At 37.1% G+C, this 15893-nt stretch overlaps 1 protein-coding gene across 1 annotated transcript in view; it reads left to right on the top strand.

Moving 5' to 3' along the window:
• Positions 1-15893, top strand: part of kl-3 (dynein heavy chain 8, axonemal kl-3) — a 232356-nt gene that overhangs the window by 75993 nt on the left and 140470 nt on the right. The window contains exon 4 of the mRNA XM_067151919.2: positions 14233-15399. Coding sequence (XP_067008020.2) covers positions 14233-15399 — 1167 coding nt within the window. The remainder of the gene's footprint in view (positions 1-14232; positions 15400-15893) is intronic.

Here is a 15893-nt window from a genome sequence, read left to right as displayed (position 1 = left end):
AAATTTGACATTTGCAATCTGCTTTAAAAGTAAAGAAAGACGTATTCTCGGAAAATCCAATGAAGGGGCGGGCGGTGGAAGAATTGAAAATTTAATTGACTTAATTGTATGAGAATGCATACATCTAATAAAAACTAAAGTTGTTACAGACGTGAAAATTCGTATTTAGATCTCCTTTAAAAACAAAGATAAACGCGTTTCGGTGGGGAAACCATCTTGGAGGGTGGGAGTGTAAAGGAGTTGAATTCCTTTCATGGGGACACATAAATCAAAAACTGAAGAAGTTAGAGTCGTGATAATTGGTATTTAGAAGATCTTTTACTATTAAAGAAACAAGTATTTTTTGCGGGAAAATTCACTTTGGGGGGGGGGGGAGTTGTGTGAAATGAAGTGAAAAAAGTAAATTATTTTTATGGGGATACTTATATCTCAAAACTGAAGGCAATAGACATGAACATTGGTGTTTGGAATCTCCTTTAAACATAAAGAAACAAACCTTCTTTTAATTTTTTTTTGGGGGGGGCGGGGGGGGGGGCGGTAAATAAACGGCGGTGGGGTGTAGAAGGAGGTGAGACCAATTGATTTTACTGTTCTTAATGTACTTATAAGTATCCTCCGTTGCTCAGGCGGCAGCGCGCCGGCCTCTCACAGCTGGGTTCCGTGGTTCAAATCCCGGTCACTCCATGTGACATTCGTGCTGGAAAAAACGGAGGCGGGACAGGTTTTTCTCCGGATACTCCGGTTTTCCCTGTCATCAGCCATTCCAGCAACACATAATAGTAATAATAATAATAATAATAATAATAATAATAATAATAATGTTCCGGACCGTCGTCAAATGTGCGGACCGCGCTGGAAACGGCTCCTGGACGGGTAATGACTAAGAATGCAGTCCGGCCGCGGGTTCAGTGCCGCCAAAGCACCCAATATGACACCACGCCGGATCTCCTGAAGGAATTTATACATATTAAAATGATTATAGGAAAAGATGGCAAAGATTTACGGACCCAACTGACCGGGAGGAATACCTGAGCCTAGACCGGGAAGTACGAAATCGATTGCTGGAAAGGAAGATTGAAAAATGGGAGGAAACGTGCCGTAATCTAATAGAAAACGAGTCAGATCGGGAATTTTGGTGGATTCTCGCAGAAAACGAGTTAGATCGCGAATTTCGGCGGATTATATATCTAAAACAATAAGCATTCAATTATAAATTTCAGTATAATACCGTAGCGAAGCACGGGTATCTTGCTAGTTACTTATATATTGTTCATCTATTTGTTCATTTATTATTGTATGTTCATTTTCTCAATAATTATTTGTCTGTTGGGCGTATTATTGTAAGTCTTTTCTCCCCCATAACGTCATACGTTCCCATAGACTTCATAAGGTTCCAAGCACCTTCCACTCTCCTCTCTTAGTTGTCATTTTTAGGCCTGTAAGAGTTCCCTTGTATTTGATTTAATATTGCGTATCGAAAGATACTCGTCACGTTTCCACATTCTGATGTGAATTCACCGCCACTGCGCCATTCAACTATTTCTGTATTCACATTTTGTGTCAACTATTATTATTATTATTATTATTATTATTATTATTATTATTATTATTATTATTATTATTATTATTATTATTATTATTATTATTATTATTATTATTATTATTATTATTATTATTATTATTCTGTGGTTTTATTCATATTATACTGAGCTCTATAGCTGCAGTCGCTTAAGTGCGGCCAGTATCCAGTATTCGTGAGATAGGAGGTTCGAACCCCACTGTCGGCAGCCCTGAAGATGGTTTTCCGTGGTTTCCCATTTTCACACCAGGCAAATGCTGGGGCTGTACCTTAATTAAGCCCACGGCCGCTTCCTTCCCACTCCTAGCCCTTTCCTGTCCCATCGTCGCCATAAGACCTATCTGTGTCCTTGAAGGCAGCTCTACCCAGGGAGTGGCGCCCCTGCCTATGTGAGTCCCAGAGCACACTGACCCGGTGTGTAGTATCTGGTAAGGGTCCCAGCTCAGGGTTACGAGTGAAGACCTCAACGACATAAACGGCAGAGAGGGTAACCTTCGGTACGGCGGAGATGTTGGAAGAGGCAGCCCTGTACTTGGGGATTAATACGAGTACAATACACAAAGGGCACGACAGTTCCACATGTTAGTGGCGGTACCCTGACAGCGTCTGTTCCCCATGTTAGGGGCGGCTGAAGCACAACTCACCAACACGTCTGGCAAGCGTGGTGTTTTATTGCCGAACACCTTCCATAAACTCCTATGACTTCGAATTTTCAAACGAAACTACCCCAGGTGAGTAGAGTGAAAGACTCAGAATCTCACACTGACAATACGTCAGTCTGCCTCAAGGATTCTGGGGGAGGCAAAAATTCGAAAAGAACGACTAAAAAAGTAAGAATAGCCACATACAACATAAGAACTATGAGACTAGCTGAAGACCTGGAAAGGCTAGAACAAGAATTGCATGACATAAAATGGGATATTCTGGGTATTTGTGAGACTCGCCTTCAAGGAGAAAAAGCTGAGACCCTTCCATCAGGGCATGTCATCTTACGTAATAATGGGGATGCTTCTACACATGGGGTTGCTATCCTTGTCAATAAAAATATCAAAGAATTCATACACAAGATGATTTGTGTCTCTTTCAGAGTGATATATATCATCCTCAAATTGAACAGTAAGTTCTCCATACAAGTCATACATGTCTATGCTCCAACCAGTACTTCTGGCGAAGAGGCAGTGGAACAGCTGTATGAAGATATCACCAAAGCGAAAAATTCAGAAAAGACACAACTCTGTATCATCATTGGAGACTTCAATGCAAAAGTGGGTCAAAAGGAAATTGGAGACCCAGAGAACATTGGTACATATGGACTAGGCGATCGAAACGAAAGAGGAGAAAGATTGCTAGAATATCTCACAGCCGAAAATCTCTATTGCATGAATACTTTCTTTAAAAAACCCATCCAACGAAAATGGACATGGAAGAGCCCCAATGGACAAACCAAGAATGAGATAGATTTTATCCTGACCAACAAGAAGAAATATTGTACAGATGTTACTGTTCTCAACAGATTTGATACAGGAAGCGACCATAGGCTAGTTCGAGCAACCTTCGCATTTGACCTCAAACTTGAACGGTCCAAAATGACAAGGGGGTACACTTTTCCAAGAGTAGAGGACTTAGAAAAACATCAATCATCATTTCAACAAGCTCTTACCAAAAACCTTAACCCAACAGAAGATTTGAAATACTTGGACGTGAACGAACTTAATGAGAAAATTACAGTCAGTATTCAAAATGCAGCAAAGGAGATCCCATTGAAGAAAACTAATAAGAGGAGCCGACTTTCACTTAATACCATGCAGCTCATTAAAGACAGGAAGACAATGGACAGGGATACAGCAGAATACAAAAATCTTAACAAGACCATTCGCAAGGAAATAAGGAAAGATCTAAGGAAATTTAATAATAACATGATCATGCAAACAATTGAAGAAAATAAAAACATGAAGATTTTAAAGAACAACATGTCTACAGGAAGACCAAAAATTACAAAACTTAAGAACCAAAATGGAGAAATAGTCACAGATAGGCAAAACATTACTGAAGTTATTACAGATTTCTACTACAAGCTGTATACATCAACCATTAATAAACCATCCAGCGATGAACAACTAGCCCAGAATTATACACATGAAGTAACACCGGAAGTAACCACTGCTGAGATTGAAAATGCACTTAAACAACTAAGGAATTAAAAATCCCCTGGGGAGGATAAAATAACGAATGAAATGCTGAAATTAGGTGGAAGAGATCTGCTAGAAGCCATGAGAATACTCATAAACAAGTGTATTAACTCTGGAAGAATACCAGAAAATTGGAAAAATGCTGAAGTGATACTTCTCTTCAAGAAATTTGATAAGGAAAATTTAGAGAACTATCATCCTGTGAGTTTGTTATCACACCTTTACAAGCTCCTGACTAAAATTGTAACCAACCGCCTCACAAGAGAACTGGATTTTTATCAACCTGCCGAGCAAGCGGGATTTCGTAAAGGTTTCTCAACTGTTGAACACATCCAGACTATTCGTCTTCTTCTTGAGAAAACCACTGAGTACAACATCAAGATTCATCTGGCCTTCATTGATTATAAAAAAGCTTTTGACTCAGTGGAGATTTGGGCAATCATGAAGGCACTTCAAAATGCCATGATAAACTCAAGGTATATAAAGCTTCTGGAAAACATTTATGATCAAGCAACAATGGTAGTCAGAGTGGACGAAGACCTCATCACCAATAAAATCTCAATTGGCAAAGGAGTTCGACAAGGTGACACAATTTCTCCAAAGCTGTTTACCCTTGCCTTGGAAGATGTATTCAAAACCCTTCATTGGGATAATAAAGGAATAAAAATCAACGGGGTATATTTGAACCACCTGCGTTTTGCCGATGACATTGTGCTCATAAGTGAAAATATAGATGAGCTAGAAAGCATGATCCAAGAATTAAAAACTGCTTCTGCTAAGATTGGTTTGGAAATGAACATTAATAAAACAAAAATACTAAGCCCAGAGAGTCGACCACTTAAAATGGGAAACCAATATATAGAAGCTGTCGATGAGTACATCTATCTTGGACACAAGATAAAACTTGGAAAAAACAACCAACGTGCAGAAATTCCTCGCAGAATAGGTATGAGTTGGACTGCATTCCGAAAACTAAGATTCATCCTCACCAACAAGGATGTTCCAATTAACCTGAAGACCAAGGTTTATAATACGTGCGTGCTGCCAGTTACAACTTACGGTCTGGAAACGATGACTCTGACGAAGGAAAGCGCTCGCAAGCTTCAGCGAACACAACGAGCTATGGAGCGACAGATGCTAGGGATCAGCCTTAGGGATAAGATCCGTTCAGAGGACATCAGGAGAAGAACTAATGTAACAGACATCCTAGAGAGAGTAGCAAGACTAAAATGGCAATGGGTAGGACACGTAGCTCGACAAGACTACAACAGGTGGACCTCTAGGATTGTTCACTGGAGACCATGGGGACACAAGAGAGGCATTGGAAGACCCCAGAAGAGATGGCTCGACGACATAAAGCTGTTGGCTGGAACACGCTGGTTCCAAGTGGCTCAAGACCGAAGACGATGAAAACATATGGAAGAGGCCTATATCCAGCAGTGGATTGAAATAGGCTAGAAAAGAAGAAAGAAGAAGAGGAAAGAAGTGTCGGTGCAACGTTAAGCAACTAGCAAAAAATATTATTATTATTATTATTATTATTATTATTATTATTATTATTATTATTATTATTATTATTATTATTATTATTGATGGTCTATGTAACGGTTTTTAAAACACGTACACAAAACTAATAATGTTCTGGACCGTCGTCAAAATGTGCGGACCAAGCTGGAAACGGGTCCTGGCCAGGTAATGATTACGGCTGCAGTCCGGCCGCAGGTTCAGTACCGCCAAGGCACCCAAGACGACACCACGCCGGATCTCCTCAAGGATTTGATCCATGTTACTGTAAAATGCTGATAGGAAAAGATGGCAAAGGTTTAGGGACCCAGCTGGCCGGGTGGAATAACTGGACCTATCCTGGGAAGTACGAAATCGATTGCTGGAAAGAAAGATTGAAAAATGGGAAGAACTTTGCTGTAATCTCTCAGAAAACAAGTCAGATCACGAATTTTGGCAGATTCTCTCAGAAAGCGAGTTAGATCGTGAATTTTGGCGGATTATATATAAAACGTTAAGCATTCAATTATACATTTCATTATAATACCATAGTGAAGCACGGGTATCTTGCTAGTAATAACATAAAATAATACTGAATCTGCAATACTTTTTTCACAGTTCCAAAATAGAATATTGTACTCTGTAATTAGTTCAAAAACAGCATTTTTTTTACTTTAGATAGTGAAATTCATTTGAACTTTCCTCTAGCTTGTATATTGAATCACACTGAAGCAATTCCAGCATGGCAGCCTTAAACAAATGAAACTCAAATATGATAGTGATGTCTTGACTCCATATTGCCAACCAATTATTTTTAAAACAGAATGTCTCAAACCTCCCACTGTTCCATCCCTCCCCCTCCTCCCCTACAGATTGTTAAAATAAGGAATCATTTTTCTACGCCTATTATTGTTACCAATGGAGTTCCTCAAGGGTCTCACCTTATGCCTTACTTTTCACTCTCTACATAAATGACATTAAAAATCTACTTAAGAATTCTGTATCACTTTCGTTTGCTGATGATGCAAAAAAAAAATTATGCAAATTAATTGTCCACTTGATTGTTTAAAACTTCAAGAAGATTTACATCATCTGGAAAAGTACTGTATTCAAAATGTATTGAAACTTAATAATGAAAAATGTAAAATAATGTTACTTTTTTTTTTAAAAAAAGAAGAAAATATCATTTCAGTACAAATTTAGTAATAACAATATTCTATCTCCTATTTCACAAGTTAACAACCTTGGTGTTTTAACATATAAATTATAAATAGGAGAGTTTTCCACCTATTCAATACTTAGTTGTATTTAGAATGTTATTTACATTACATGGAACTAATTTCAACCCTACTCGGGGTTATCATCAGCCATATAAACATACACAATATTTGACGGAATCCTAAAACATGTTTCTAAGCAGTAACAATCTTATGAATATATAATTTAAAATATGAAGTGAGGTTGAATTAGGCCAGGTGCTATGGCACTCAAAATGTTGCAAATGAAAGTGAAATAATACGTGTGACATAGTTGAGCAATAAATAATACAAGTACACTAAACATGTTAAAAAGTCTGGAATAAAAGTACAAAAGAGAAGGTCTGTGTTATAGGTCAAAAATTTCAGTATGATTTTAGACCCATGGAATTCAGTAGGTCCTAGTAATACATAATGTTTGTGGACCGAGTGCTATGGTACTAAGAATGAACACAATATAAACTGACACATATATAAAAATATACAAGTATGTATGTTGTCTGAGTAACAAAATGTGTAGTTGATTCTCTCTAGAAGAATCTAAGAGTTGTATATACACTGTATCAGCTTAAGCGGAGAATTTGGACTTGGTGTATTAAGTAACCAAGCTATGTTGATAGGGCTGCATGGTTGATTATTGGAATAGTGCAGACTGAAATGAAGTTTTTGAATTCTTCTTGAGAAGAAAGTAGACTGACTATCAGCTAAGCTGCACACTCCACAGCGCGAGGTCCAATTTGTTTTATGCTATGAACAGAGAGTTCCACCAATTAATATCACCACTTTCTTCTCAAGAAGAATATTCAAAAAACTTCATTTCAGTCTGCATAATTCCAACAATCAACCATGCAGCCCTATGAACATAGCTTGGCTACTTAATACACCAAGTACCAAATTCTCTGCTTAAGCTGATACAGTGTAGAGTCAACTCTCAGATTCTTCTAGAGAGAATCAACTACACATTTTATTACTGAGACATTGTACATACTTGTATATTTTTATATATGTGTCAGTTTATATTGTGTTCATTCTTAGTACCATAGCACTCGGTCCACAACCGTTATGTATTACCAAGACCTACTGAATTCCATGGGTCTAAAATCATACTGAAATTTTTGATCTGCAACACAGACCTTCTCTTTTGTACTTTTATTCCAGACTTTTTAACATGTTTAGTGTACTTGTATTATTTATTGCTCACCTATGTCACACGTAATATTTCACTTTCATTTGCAACATTTTGAGCGCCATAGCACCTGGCCTAATTCAACCTCACTTCATATTGTAAATTATATATTCATAAGATTCTTACTGCTTAGAAACATGTTTTAGGATTCCGTCAAATATTGTGTATGTTTAATATGGCTGATGATGACCCCAAGTAGGGTTGAAACTAGTCCCATGTAATGTAAATAACATTCTAAATACAACTAAGTATTGAATAGGTGAAAAAATTCTCCTGCTTATAATTTATATGTTATCTCAGTTCAATATGGACCAACAACATGAAGTTCATAACCCTTGGTGTTTTATTCAGTTATATTTAATGAACATATTATATTTAATGAACATATTGAAAATGTTTGTAAGAAATCATTACAAAGACTGGGTTGCATTACTAGATATTCCAGAGAATTTTTAAACTTAGCTACCTATCGATTGCTGTATGTACCTATGGTATACCCTGTACTCAAATGCTGTACACCTGTATGGAACTCTTCTCTTTTGACCTCTATCCATAGATAAATTTCTTCATTTATATTCATTTAGAGCAGGATTCCCGTATGAAAATGTTGATTATACAGCCTTACAACAGTCTTTAAATCTGCATAGTCTGTCACAATGCCATGAATTCCTCGATACACTTTTCATTTTTAAATTGCTTCACTCTGTGGTGAATTGCTCACAACCCCTTGAAAAATTAACTTACATGTACCAGACAGATGCAAGAGGTTTAAGACTACATTATCTACAGATTGGCATAGAACCAATTGGGCCAATTGAATGAATATCAAGATTTCTGAACAAAGTGGATATTGATATATTTAACTGCTCATTGTCAAAATTTAGAAATCACTTACACAATCTCCAGAAGTGGCTATTACTGTATTTTCCAGTACTTAATTTTACTATCCGGGCATAGAACTAAGCCCTCTACCCCATCAAGTGCCGAGATTACGCAAAGTGGAAGCTTTACCTTCTATCCCTCCAAGGGCCTTCATGGCTTGTGCGGAGAAGAGCTTGCTTTACTTTACTTTACTTTTACTATAACCTGATGTATATTTGTACAGATTTTTCTTCTTATAGTTCACTGACCTTTGTTTTTTTTTTTTAAACCCAATCAACTCGGATGACGATGCACGCCCGCTTGCGCGCACATGGTCTACAGCTCGGATGACGAGTTAAGCCCATGCATTGCCAATGCTCAGATATCTTTCTATAGTCCACTCAGTTTATAAGAGATGGCTCTTGCATTGAGATTTTCATATACTAGAAGGTTGACACGAGGATATGTCGAAGTTTCCCCTTGTTTGACCTTCACACCACATGTATAGGGTGACTCAGAAATATTTCAAATTCCTTTCAAGCCAGTAGTCAATTTGGCAACTAGCAGTGCACGCGTTTCTGAACACAAGAATTAGTGAAGTTAATTAATAGTGTTTTAGATAGTGATTCCATTGATAGGGTAAGTGACGATCTTCAGGAATAAGAAGACAAAAATTTGAGTGAGGAATTGTTCAGTGCAAATAGTGTTAATGAGTCAGGAAATGTATATATCACTAGTGACTCAGAGAGTGATGATGAGCAAAACCTTTACGCCAGGCCCTTACAACTAATCTGTCACACAAGAACATCATTTTAGGTGAATACATGTAGTCGTTCACCTTATGACAAAATTTCATGTTAATATCTTGTATAGTTTTCTTTTAACAATATATTTTCCATTGTGCTGCACAAACAGCTTCTCCAGTGGGATTTAATTCTGAGTCACTGTGACACGCCATGTATTTAAATGAGAGTCCACTGGGTTAAGTGTGATTTGTTTTCTTTATTTTCTCTGTTGTGTGAAAAATGGTATTACCATTAATAAAGTATTATTATTATAAAATGAGGACTATTGGACTTAACAAAAGAGTGGTTGAATGGGTGGCTAAATTTCAAGGAAATAGAACTCAGAGAATTAAAGCAGGTGAAGCATTATCTGATCCTGTCATGATTAAGAGGGGTTCCCATAGGGCTGTCGTATTAGCAGACTTCCCACATAGTCAGCAATGTCTGATCTCCATTGAAATTTTGCCAAGCATACTACTAGCGTCATTCTTTCCCTAATCGAGGTGACATGAAAAAAAAAAAAAGCAAAATGGATGTATTTGTTGAAAATGTGGATAAGTGCTTGGATTGTATACCTTCCAAAGCCAGGAATTATGAGAGACCTGTAGGTGCTGTTATATGCACAACAAAAATGGCTCTCCTCAGGCCATGAGCAGTATGTCTCAGGCTGGATTGAAACTTATGAGTGGCAATGTAAAAAATTCTTCAACAGTGGATATAATGAAATCACAGGCGACCTACCATACTGCATAACCATGATGCTGTAGAACATGTCAGATGGATAGAAATTGTTTCTCAATCTTGAAACCCCCAGCAGAGAAACATGATTGTTGCTAAGGAAGTTAGGGGGAAATAATGGGAAGATTAGCGAGAACATCCATACATTAGCCAATAAATTCACAGCACATTCCTGTCTACATCTAGAATACTAGGGGATAAATCTCACATGAGAGAAATATACGTAACAATCTCGTAATGAACTGTACTGAGTAATAGAAATATAGAAATATATTTATTTAAAGTTAATTACAAGTAGGACCAGAGGTCCCTTTGGCTGTAACTAACTGCCACTTTAACTTAAATGTATCACCTAACATACAAAATCTAATGAAAGAATACATAAAAAGCGTAAGATACATTTTCCTACTGAGGATATAAGAATAAGATTAAAAACTAAACATCTAGGAGGTTACAATAATACTTTAACATTTCATAAACATACACTATACTAACAAGGAACAGAAGACGAAACAGAAACCTAAGAATTTTAAAGCCGAGGATGAATTAAGAGTAAAACTGAGCATCTAAAATGTATCTAGGGGATTATGATATTTCGTACTATTTAATTAATTTGGTGAAAATTCACTTACATGGCTTAATAAGTGGAAAGGTAGCGGTATTTAAGAGATTTTTTCTGAGTTCCAACACTACTTTGCTGAATTTCATATAGTTTAAGATCGTTGTATAATTGAGAGGCAGTGACAATGAACGACTTACTGCACTTTACCGTACGATGCTGTGGAACCTGAAGGGTGTTAGCTGTAAACCTATTGTCCCGGTCGTGCACTTGACTCATCTGGACAAAGGACTTGGTCAAATATGAGGGAGCATTAGATTTTAAAATTCTCAGAAGTAAACAAGCAGCTGAGTATGATCGTCTATCCCTGAGTTTCAACCACTCTGCGGCTTTGTAGTAAGATGTTACGTGACAGTCTTTACGAATATTGAAGACGAATCGAACACAGGCATTCTGAATACGTTGGAGTTTGCTATTATATTTCTCAGAGATATCGCTGTAAATTACAGCGCCGTAATCTAAAATAGGAAATACCATAGTTTGGATCAGCATCTTTCTCACTGAGAAAGGAAGATACGGCAAGTTTCGTCGAAACTGATGCAATATGCCAGACACTTTCTTGACCAAGTGCTTGGCATGAAAGGTCCAGGACAGAGTGTTATCCATTAGAATACCTAAATTCTTAACACATTCTTGATACTTGACTAAAGAACCATTTACAATTACTGGAGGAATGTCCCTGTTGAAAAGATTTGATAAGTTTCTTCGATATCCTAGAAAAATAGCTAAAGTTTTGTTTTCATTTAATAGTAAATTATGACTTAGTGTATATTGATGTAGTCTTTCTATATCTAGATTTATTTTACTAATACTTTCGACAACACGATTCGCAGGAAAATGGTAATAGATCTGTAAATCATCGGCATACATATGATGTCTCGTGTAGCGTAAAACTCCAGGCAGATCGTTTATATACAGCGAAAACAAAACGGAACCCAACACGGAACCCTGAGGGATGCCAGAATGCACACTAGACCACTTAGAAAAATTTTGTTTGTCAAATACTACACGCTGAGATCTCCCTTTCAAGAACGATTCAAACCAAGAGAGAGCTGATAGAGATATGCCCATTGTACGTAATTTAGTCAGAAGGAGGTCATGATGAACTCTATCAAATGCCTTGCTTAAATCGAATAATACCAGAAGCGTTAGTTCCTTTCTGTCCATTGCAAACTTGATATCATCGGTGACTTTGAGAAGTGCCGTCGTAGTGCTATGGCCTGTTCGGAAACCAGACTGAAATGTGTTAAGTATAGAATGAGTATTTAAATACGAAGTGAGTTGTTGGTAAACAATCCTTTCTAATCCTTTACCTAATATTGACAAAATACTGATTGGCCTGAAATCATCAAATTTTTGAGGAGAAGGAACTTTAGGAACAGGTCTTATATTGGCTATTTTCCATACAGCTGGAAATACTTCTGATTGTAAACAGAAATTATACAGGTGAGCTATAACCGGAGTGATTATATCCAAACAGTTCATTAGGAGGGGATGTGAGATACCATCTGGTCCAACAGCCTTGGTATTCATGCTCTTAAATACCTTGACTATATCCTCTGGGTAAATGTACGAAAAGTGAAAGAGATCATGTTGAGGTTCATTTGTGTTCATGTAACTATGAATAATTTCGGATATTCTGTGAGAATTGTTCACTGGTGAGATCTTTAAGAAATAATCATTTTGCAATTCTGCAGATATGAATGAGGAAGTATGTTGCAAATTTTTCTTAGCAATACCTAGTGATTTTATAGTTCCCCAGAGAGCAGACGGAGTTGTTCTCTTACTGAACAAAGAATGCATGTGTTTGACTTTAGCATCACGGATCGCGAGTTTGGTTTTATTACGCAAGATGCGAAAGGTTTCAAAGTCTTCAGGTTTCCTGGTATTCAAGACCCTTCTCCTCATCCAAAATAGTTCATATTCTCAAGGATGTCAAAAATAGCAAGGCTCTCAGAAATGATGGCATACATTCTGAATCCCTTCTGCTATATATAAAACATCCAAGAAGATGGCTGGTCAAGTTCTTCTCAGATGTAATAGAATAATGAATAATACTACAGAAGACGAAGTAACCAAAAGTCATTGCAGTACTCAGACCATGAAAAATGCATAACTTCCTAAAGAACTATCATCCAATAACACTGCTGAGCACAGTCTATAAGCTCCTTGAAAGACTTCTGCCCATAGAATCAGCCCAGTGGTTTTCAAGAATCTCCCAATATTTTGGAAGGGAATTGCATGCAAACTGGGGAGAGTTGACTTCATATTCTAAGACGCAAAGTGGCTGAGTAACAGGATAATGAAAGTTTTATTTTCTTTAACATGTCTTAACTTAACCTTTTCAGTTTCAGGAATTTGACGGGGCAGTATCGCATCTCCAATGATATAACTAATCGAAAAAGTACTTTTCAGCACTATCACACTTTTGTTTTAGTGGTAGGCAAGCTTAACATATTACTTATAAAATTGCTCATGTCACCTTAATTTCTTGTTGCCTATCTTGGTACAATGGGGCTGGCTCACTGCAATAAGCGAATCTTCAGTTCTGAAGCAGGTTTTTTATTTACAGTGTCAAGTCCTTAGAATCCCCTTGTCGTCTGTTAGTTTACTTGTGTTTTCTAATTTGCTGGTGATTCACCTCTGTTTCTAAAATTTTAAATTCCTTTGGTATGACTTTTAAACCTGTTGGCATTTGTTTGGTGGATGGAATATCCCCCAGGTTCTGAGGGAAGGACCATGAACCCAAGTGTCCGTGCACACTCCCACAGTGAAAAAGTTCATTTAAGAATTTTGTATGTATAAATTTGTTTATTTTAAGTGTAGATCTAATTTCCAGTGTCAGCTGTGTCCGTTGATGTCTGTAGGCTATCTTGCTTTAAATCTATTTTGAAAGTTATGTTGATTATGTGTAACAAACACTACTTTAAGGATCAAGAACTTAAGTGCCTACAGGTTACATTCCTAGCAGCGCCGTTCAGCATCTTCCACACATCTTTCTTGTTCTCTGTCTATTTATATTAGTTGTCCTTATCTGTGTACTTTGTTTATCTTTCCTTTGCTTGTTTATTATCGTATTGTCCTTTTTTATGTGTGTAATGTTACCAGTTGGCACACTTTCCAACAGAACAAATTTGACCCAGACCACCATAGCTCAATTGGATACAGCAACCTATGCAAAATTAGGAAGTTGTGGGTTTGGATCCCACTGATGTCCAGTTGGCCATCTTTGTTCTGTAATTAACATCTCTTAAATATATACTGAACATGACATAATATGTTAAAAGTTTATTTCGAGTACAATGAAGTTGTGAAAATTAAATATTTATTGTCCTGAAAACATCTTCATGGCATGCACAGCCAGTTGCACAGTGTGGCCCCTACAGAAAACATGGCCGCAGCTGCCCATAGCTGTTATTCTAAGGTAGTCCAGTTGTGCAAACCTGGCCTAAGAGTATTACTGCGCACACTTTTGAAACCTCTGGTTTATACTATAGGGTTTATTTTATGTTTCAGATTGGTGAGTGGAATCTCCAAGGTCTACCAAGTGATGAGCTTTCAATTCAAAATGGAATCATTGTAACAAAGGCACCTCGCTTCCCTTTGATGATTGACCCTCAGGGACAAGGTAAAGCATGGATCCGCAATAAGGAAAAAGATAATGATTTGAAAATAACCTCTTTTAATCATAAATATTTTCGCAATCATCTTGAAGATGCCATATCACTGGGTCTCCCTATGTTAATTGAAGATATTGGGGAAGAATTGGACCCAGTTTTAGATAATGTCCTTGAAAAGAACTATATTAAAATTGGTTCTTCATTCAAGGTGAAAGTTGGAGATAAAGAGGTGGATGTACATATGGACTTCAGACTTTACATTACAACCAAATTGCCAAATCCTTATTATACACCTGAAATTGCAGCAAGAACTTCTATGATTGATTTTACTGTGACAATCAAAGGTCTCGAAGATCAGTTACTTGGACGTGTGATACTCAGTGAAAAGAAAGAGTTAGAAACAGAGAGAACTTTTCTTATTCATGATGTAACAGCCAACAAACGTAAAATGAAACAGCTAGAAGAAGATCTTTTACACAAGCTGACTACTGTGCAAGGTTCTTTAGTAGATGATGAATCTGTTATGGAAGTGCTAAATAACACGAGAGCCACTTCAGCTGATGTTCTACTAAAACTGAAAATAGCATCTGAAACAGAGGCAAAGATCAATGCTGCTCGTGAAGAATTTCGACCTGTGGCCACGCGGGGTAGCGTGCTGTACTTCTTGATAGTGGAGATGTCAAAAGTAAACTGCATGTACCAAACATCTCTTGTCCAATTCTTAGAAAGATTTGATTTGTCCATGTTACTGTCAGATAAGACACCACTGACCAGCAAAAGGATTAATTTTATCAATAATTATCTCACCTATGAAATCTTCCAATACAAATCTCGTGGTTTGTATGAATCCCACAAGTTTCTGTTCATACTGCTAATGACACTGAAGATAGATATGCAAAGGGGCCATGTGTTTTATGTGGAGTTTCAAAATTTTATTAAAGGAGGTGCAGCTTTGGACCTGAATACTGTTAATCCTAAGCCTCATAAATGGATCACTGATATGACATGGCTTAATCTAGTGCAATTGTCAACCCTTTTACCTTTCAAGAATATTCTTACTCAGGTATGTTTAAAAGTTATTATAAAATTTTGATTCATAGATGTCATATATCTGGACTCAGGTTTCAGTTCTTTTAAATTTAATATTATATCCTAATTATTCCTGTTTCATGTACTTAAATTGTCTGAAAATGAATGTACTTTTAACATGTAATTTAATTGAATGTTATTTGTTTTAGATCTGTGTGTGCTTAAGTTATGTATGAATGATATGTTTTGGGAGCTTAGTAAATACATAATAGTCATATAGCCTGAGCTGCTATGTCACAGAAATTTTGATTTGATGGCGTTTAGGCTGGCTGTAAGTCAGTTTCATCGTTCAGTTTTATTCCACTGAGTGAGTGGCTATGTAGTTTGGATCATGTAGCTGTCAGCTTGTATTCAGAAGATAGTGGGTTCGAACTTCGCTGTCAGCAGCCTTGCAGATTGTTTTCTGTGGTTTCTCATTTTCACACCAGACAGCAATCCTAGTTGTTAGCTATCCCATTGTCACAGTAA

Source organism: Anabrus simplex, chromosome 7, assembly GCF_040414725.1.
Source record: "Anabrus simplex isolate iqAnaSimp1 chromosome 7, ASM4041472v1, whole genome shotgun sequence".
Classification (NCBI taxonomy): Eukaryota; Metazoa; Arthropoda; class Insecta; order Orthoptera; family Tettigoniidae; genus Anabrus; species Anabrus simplex.
This window is presented reverse-complemented; position numbering and strand designations above follow the sequence as displayed.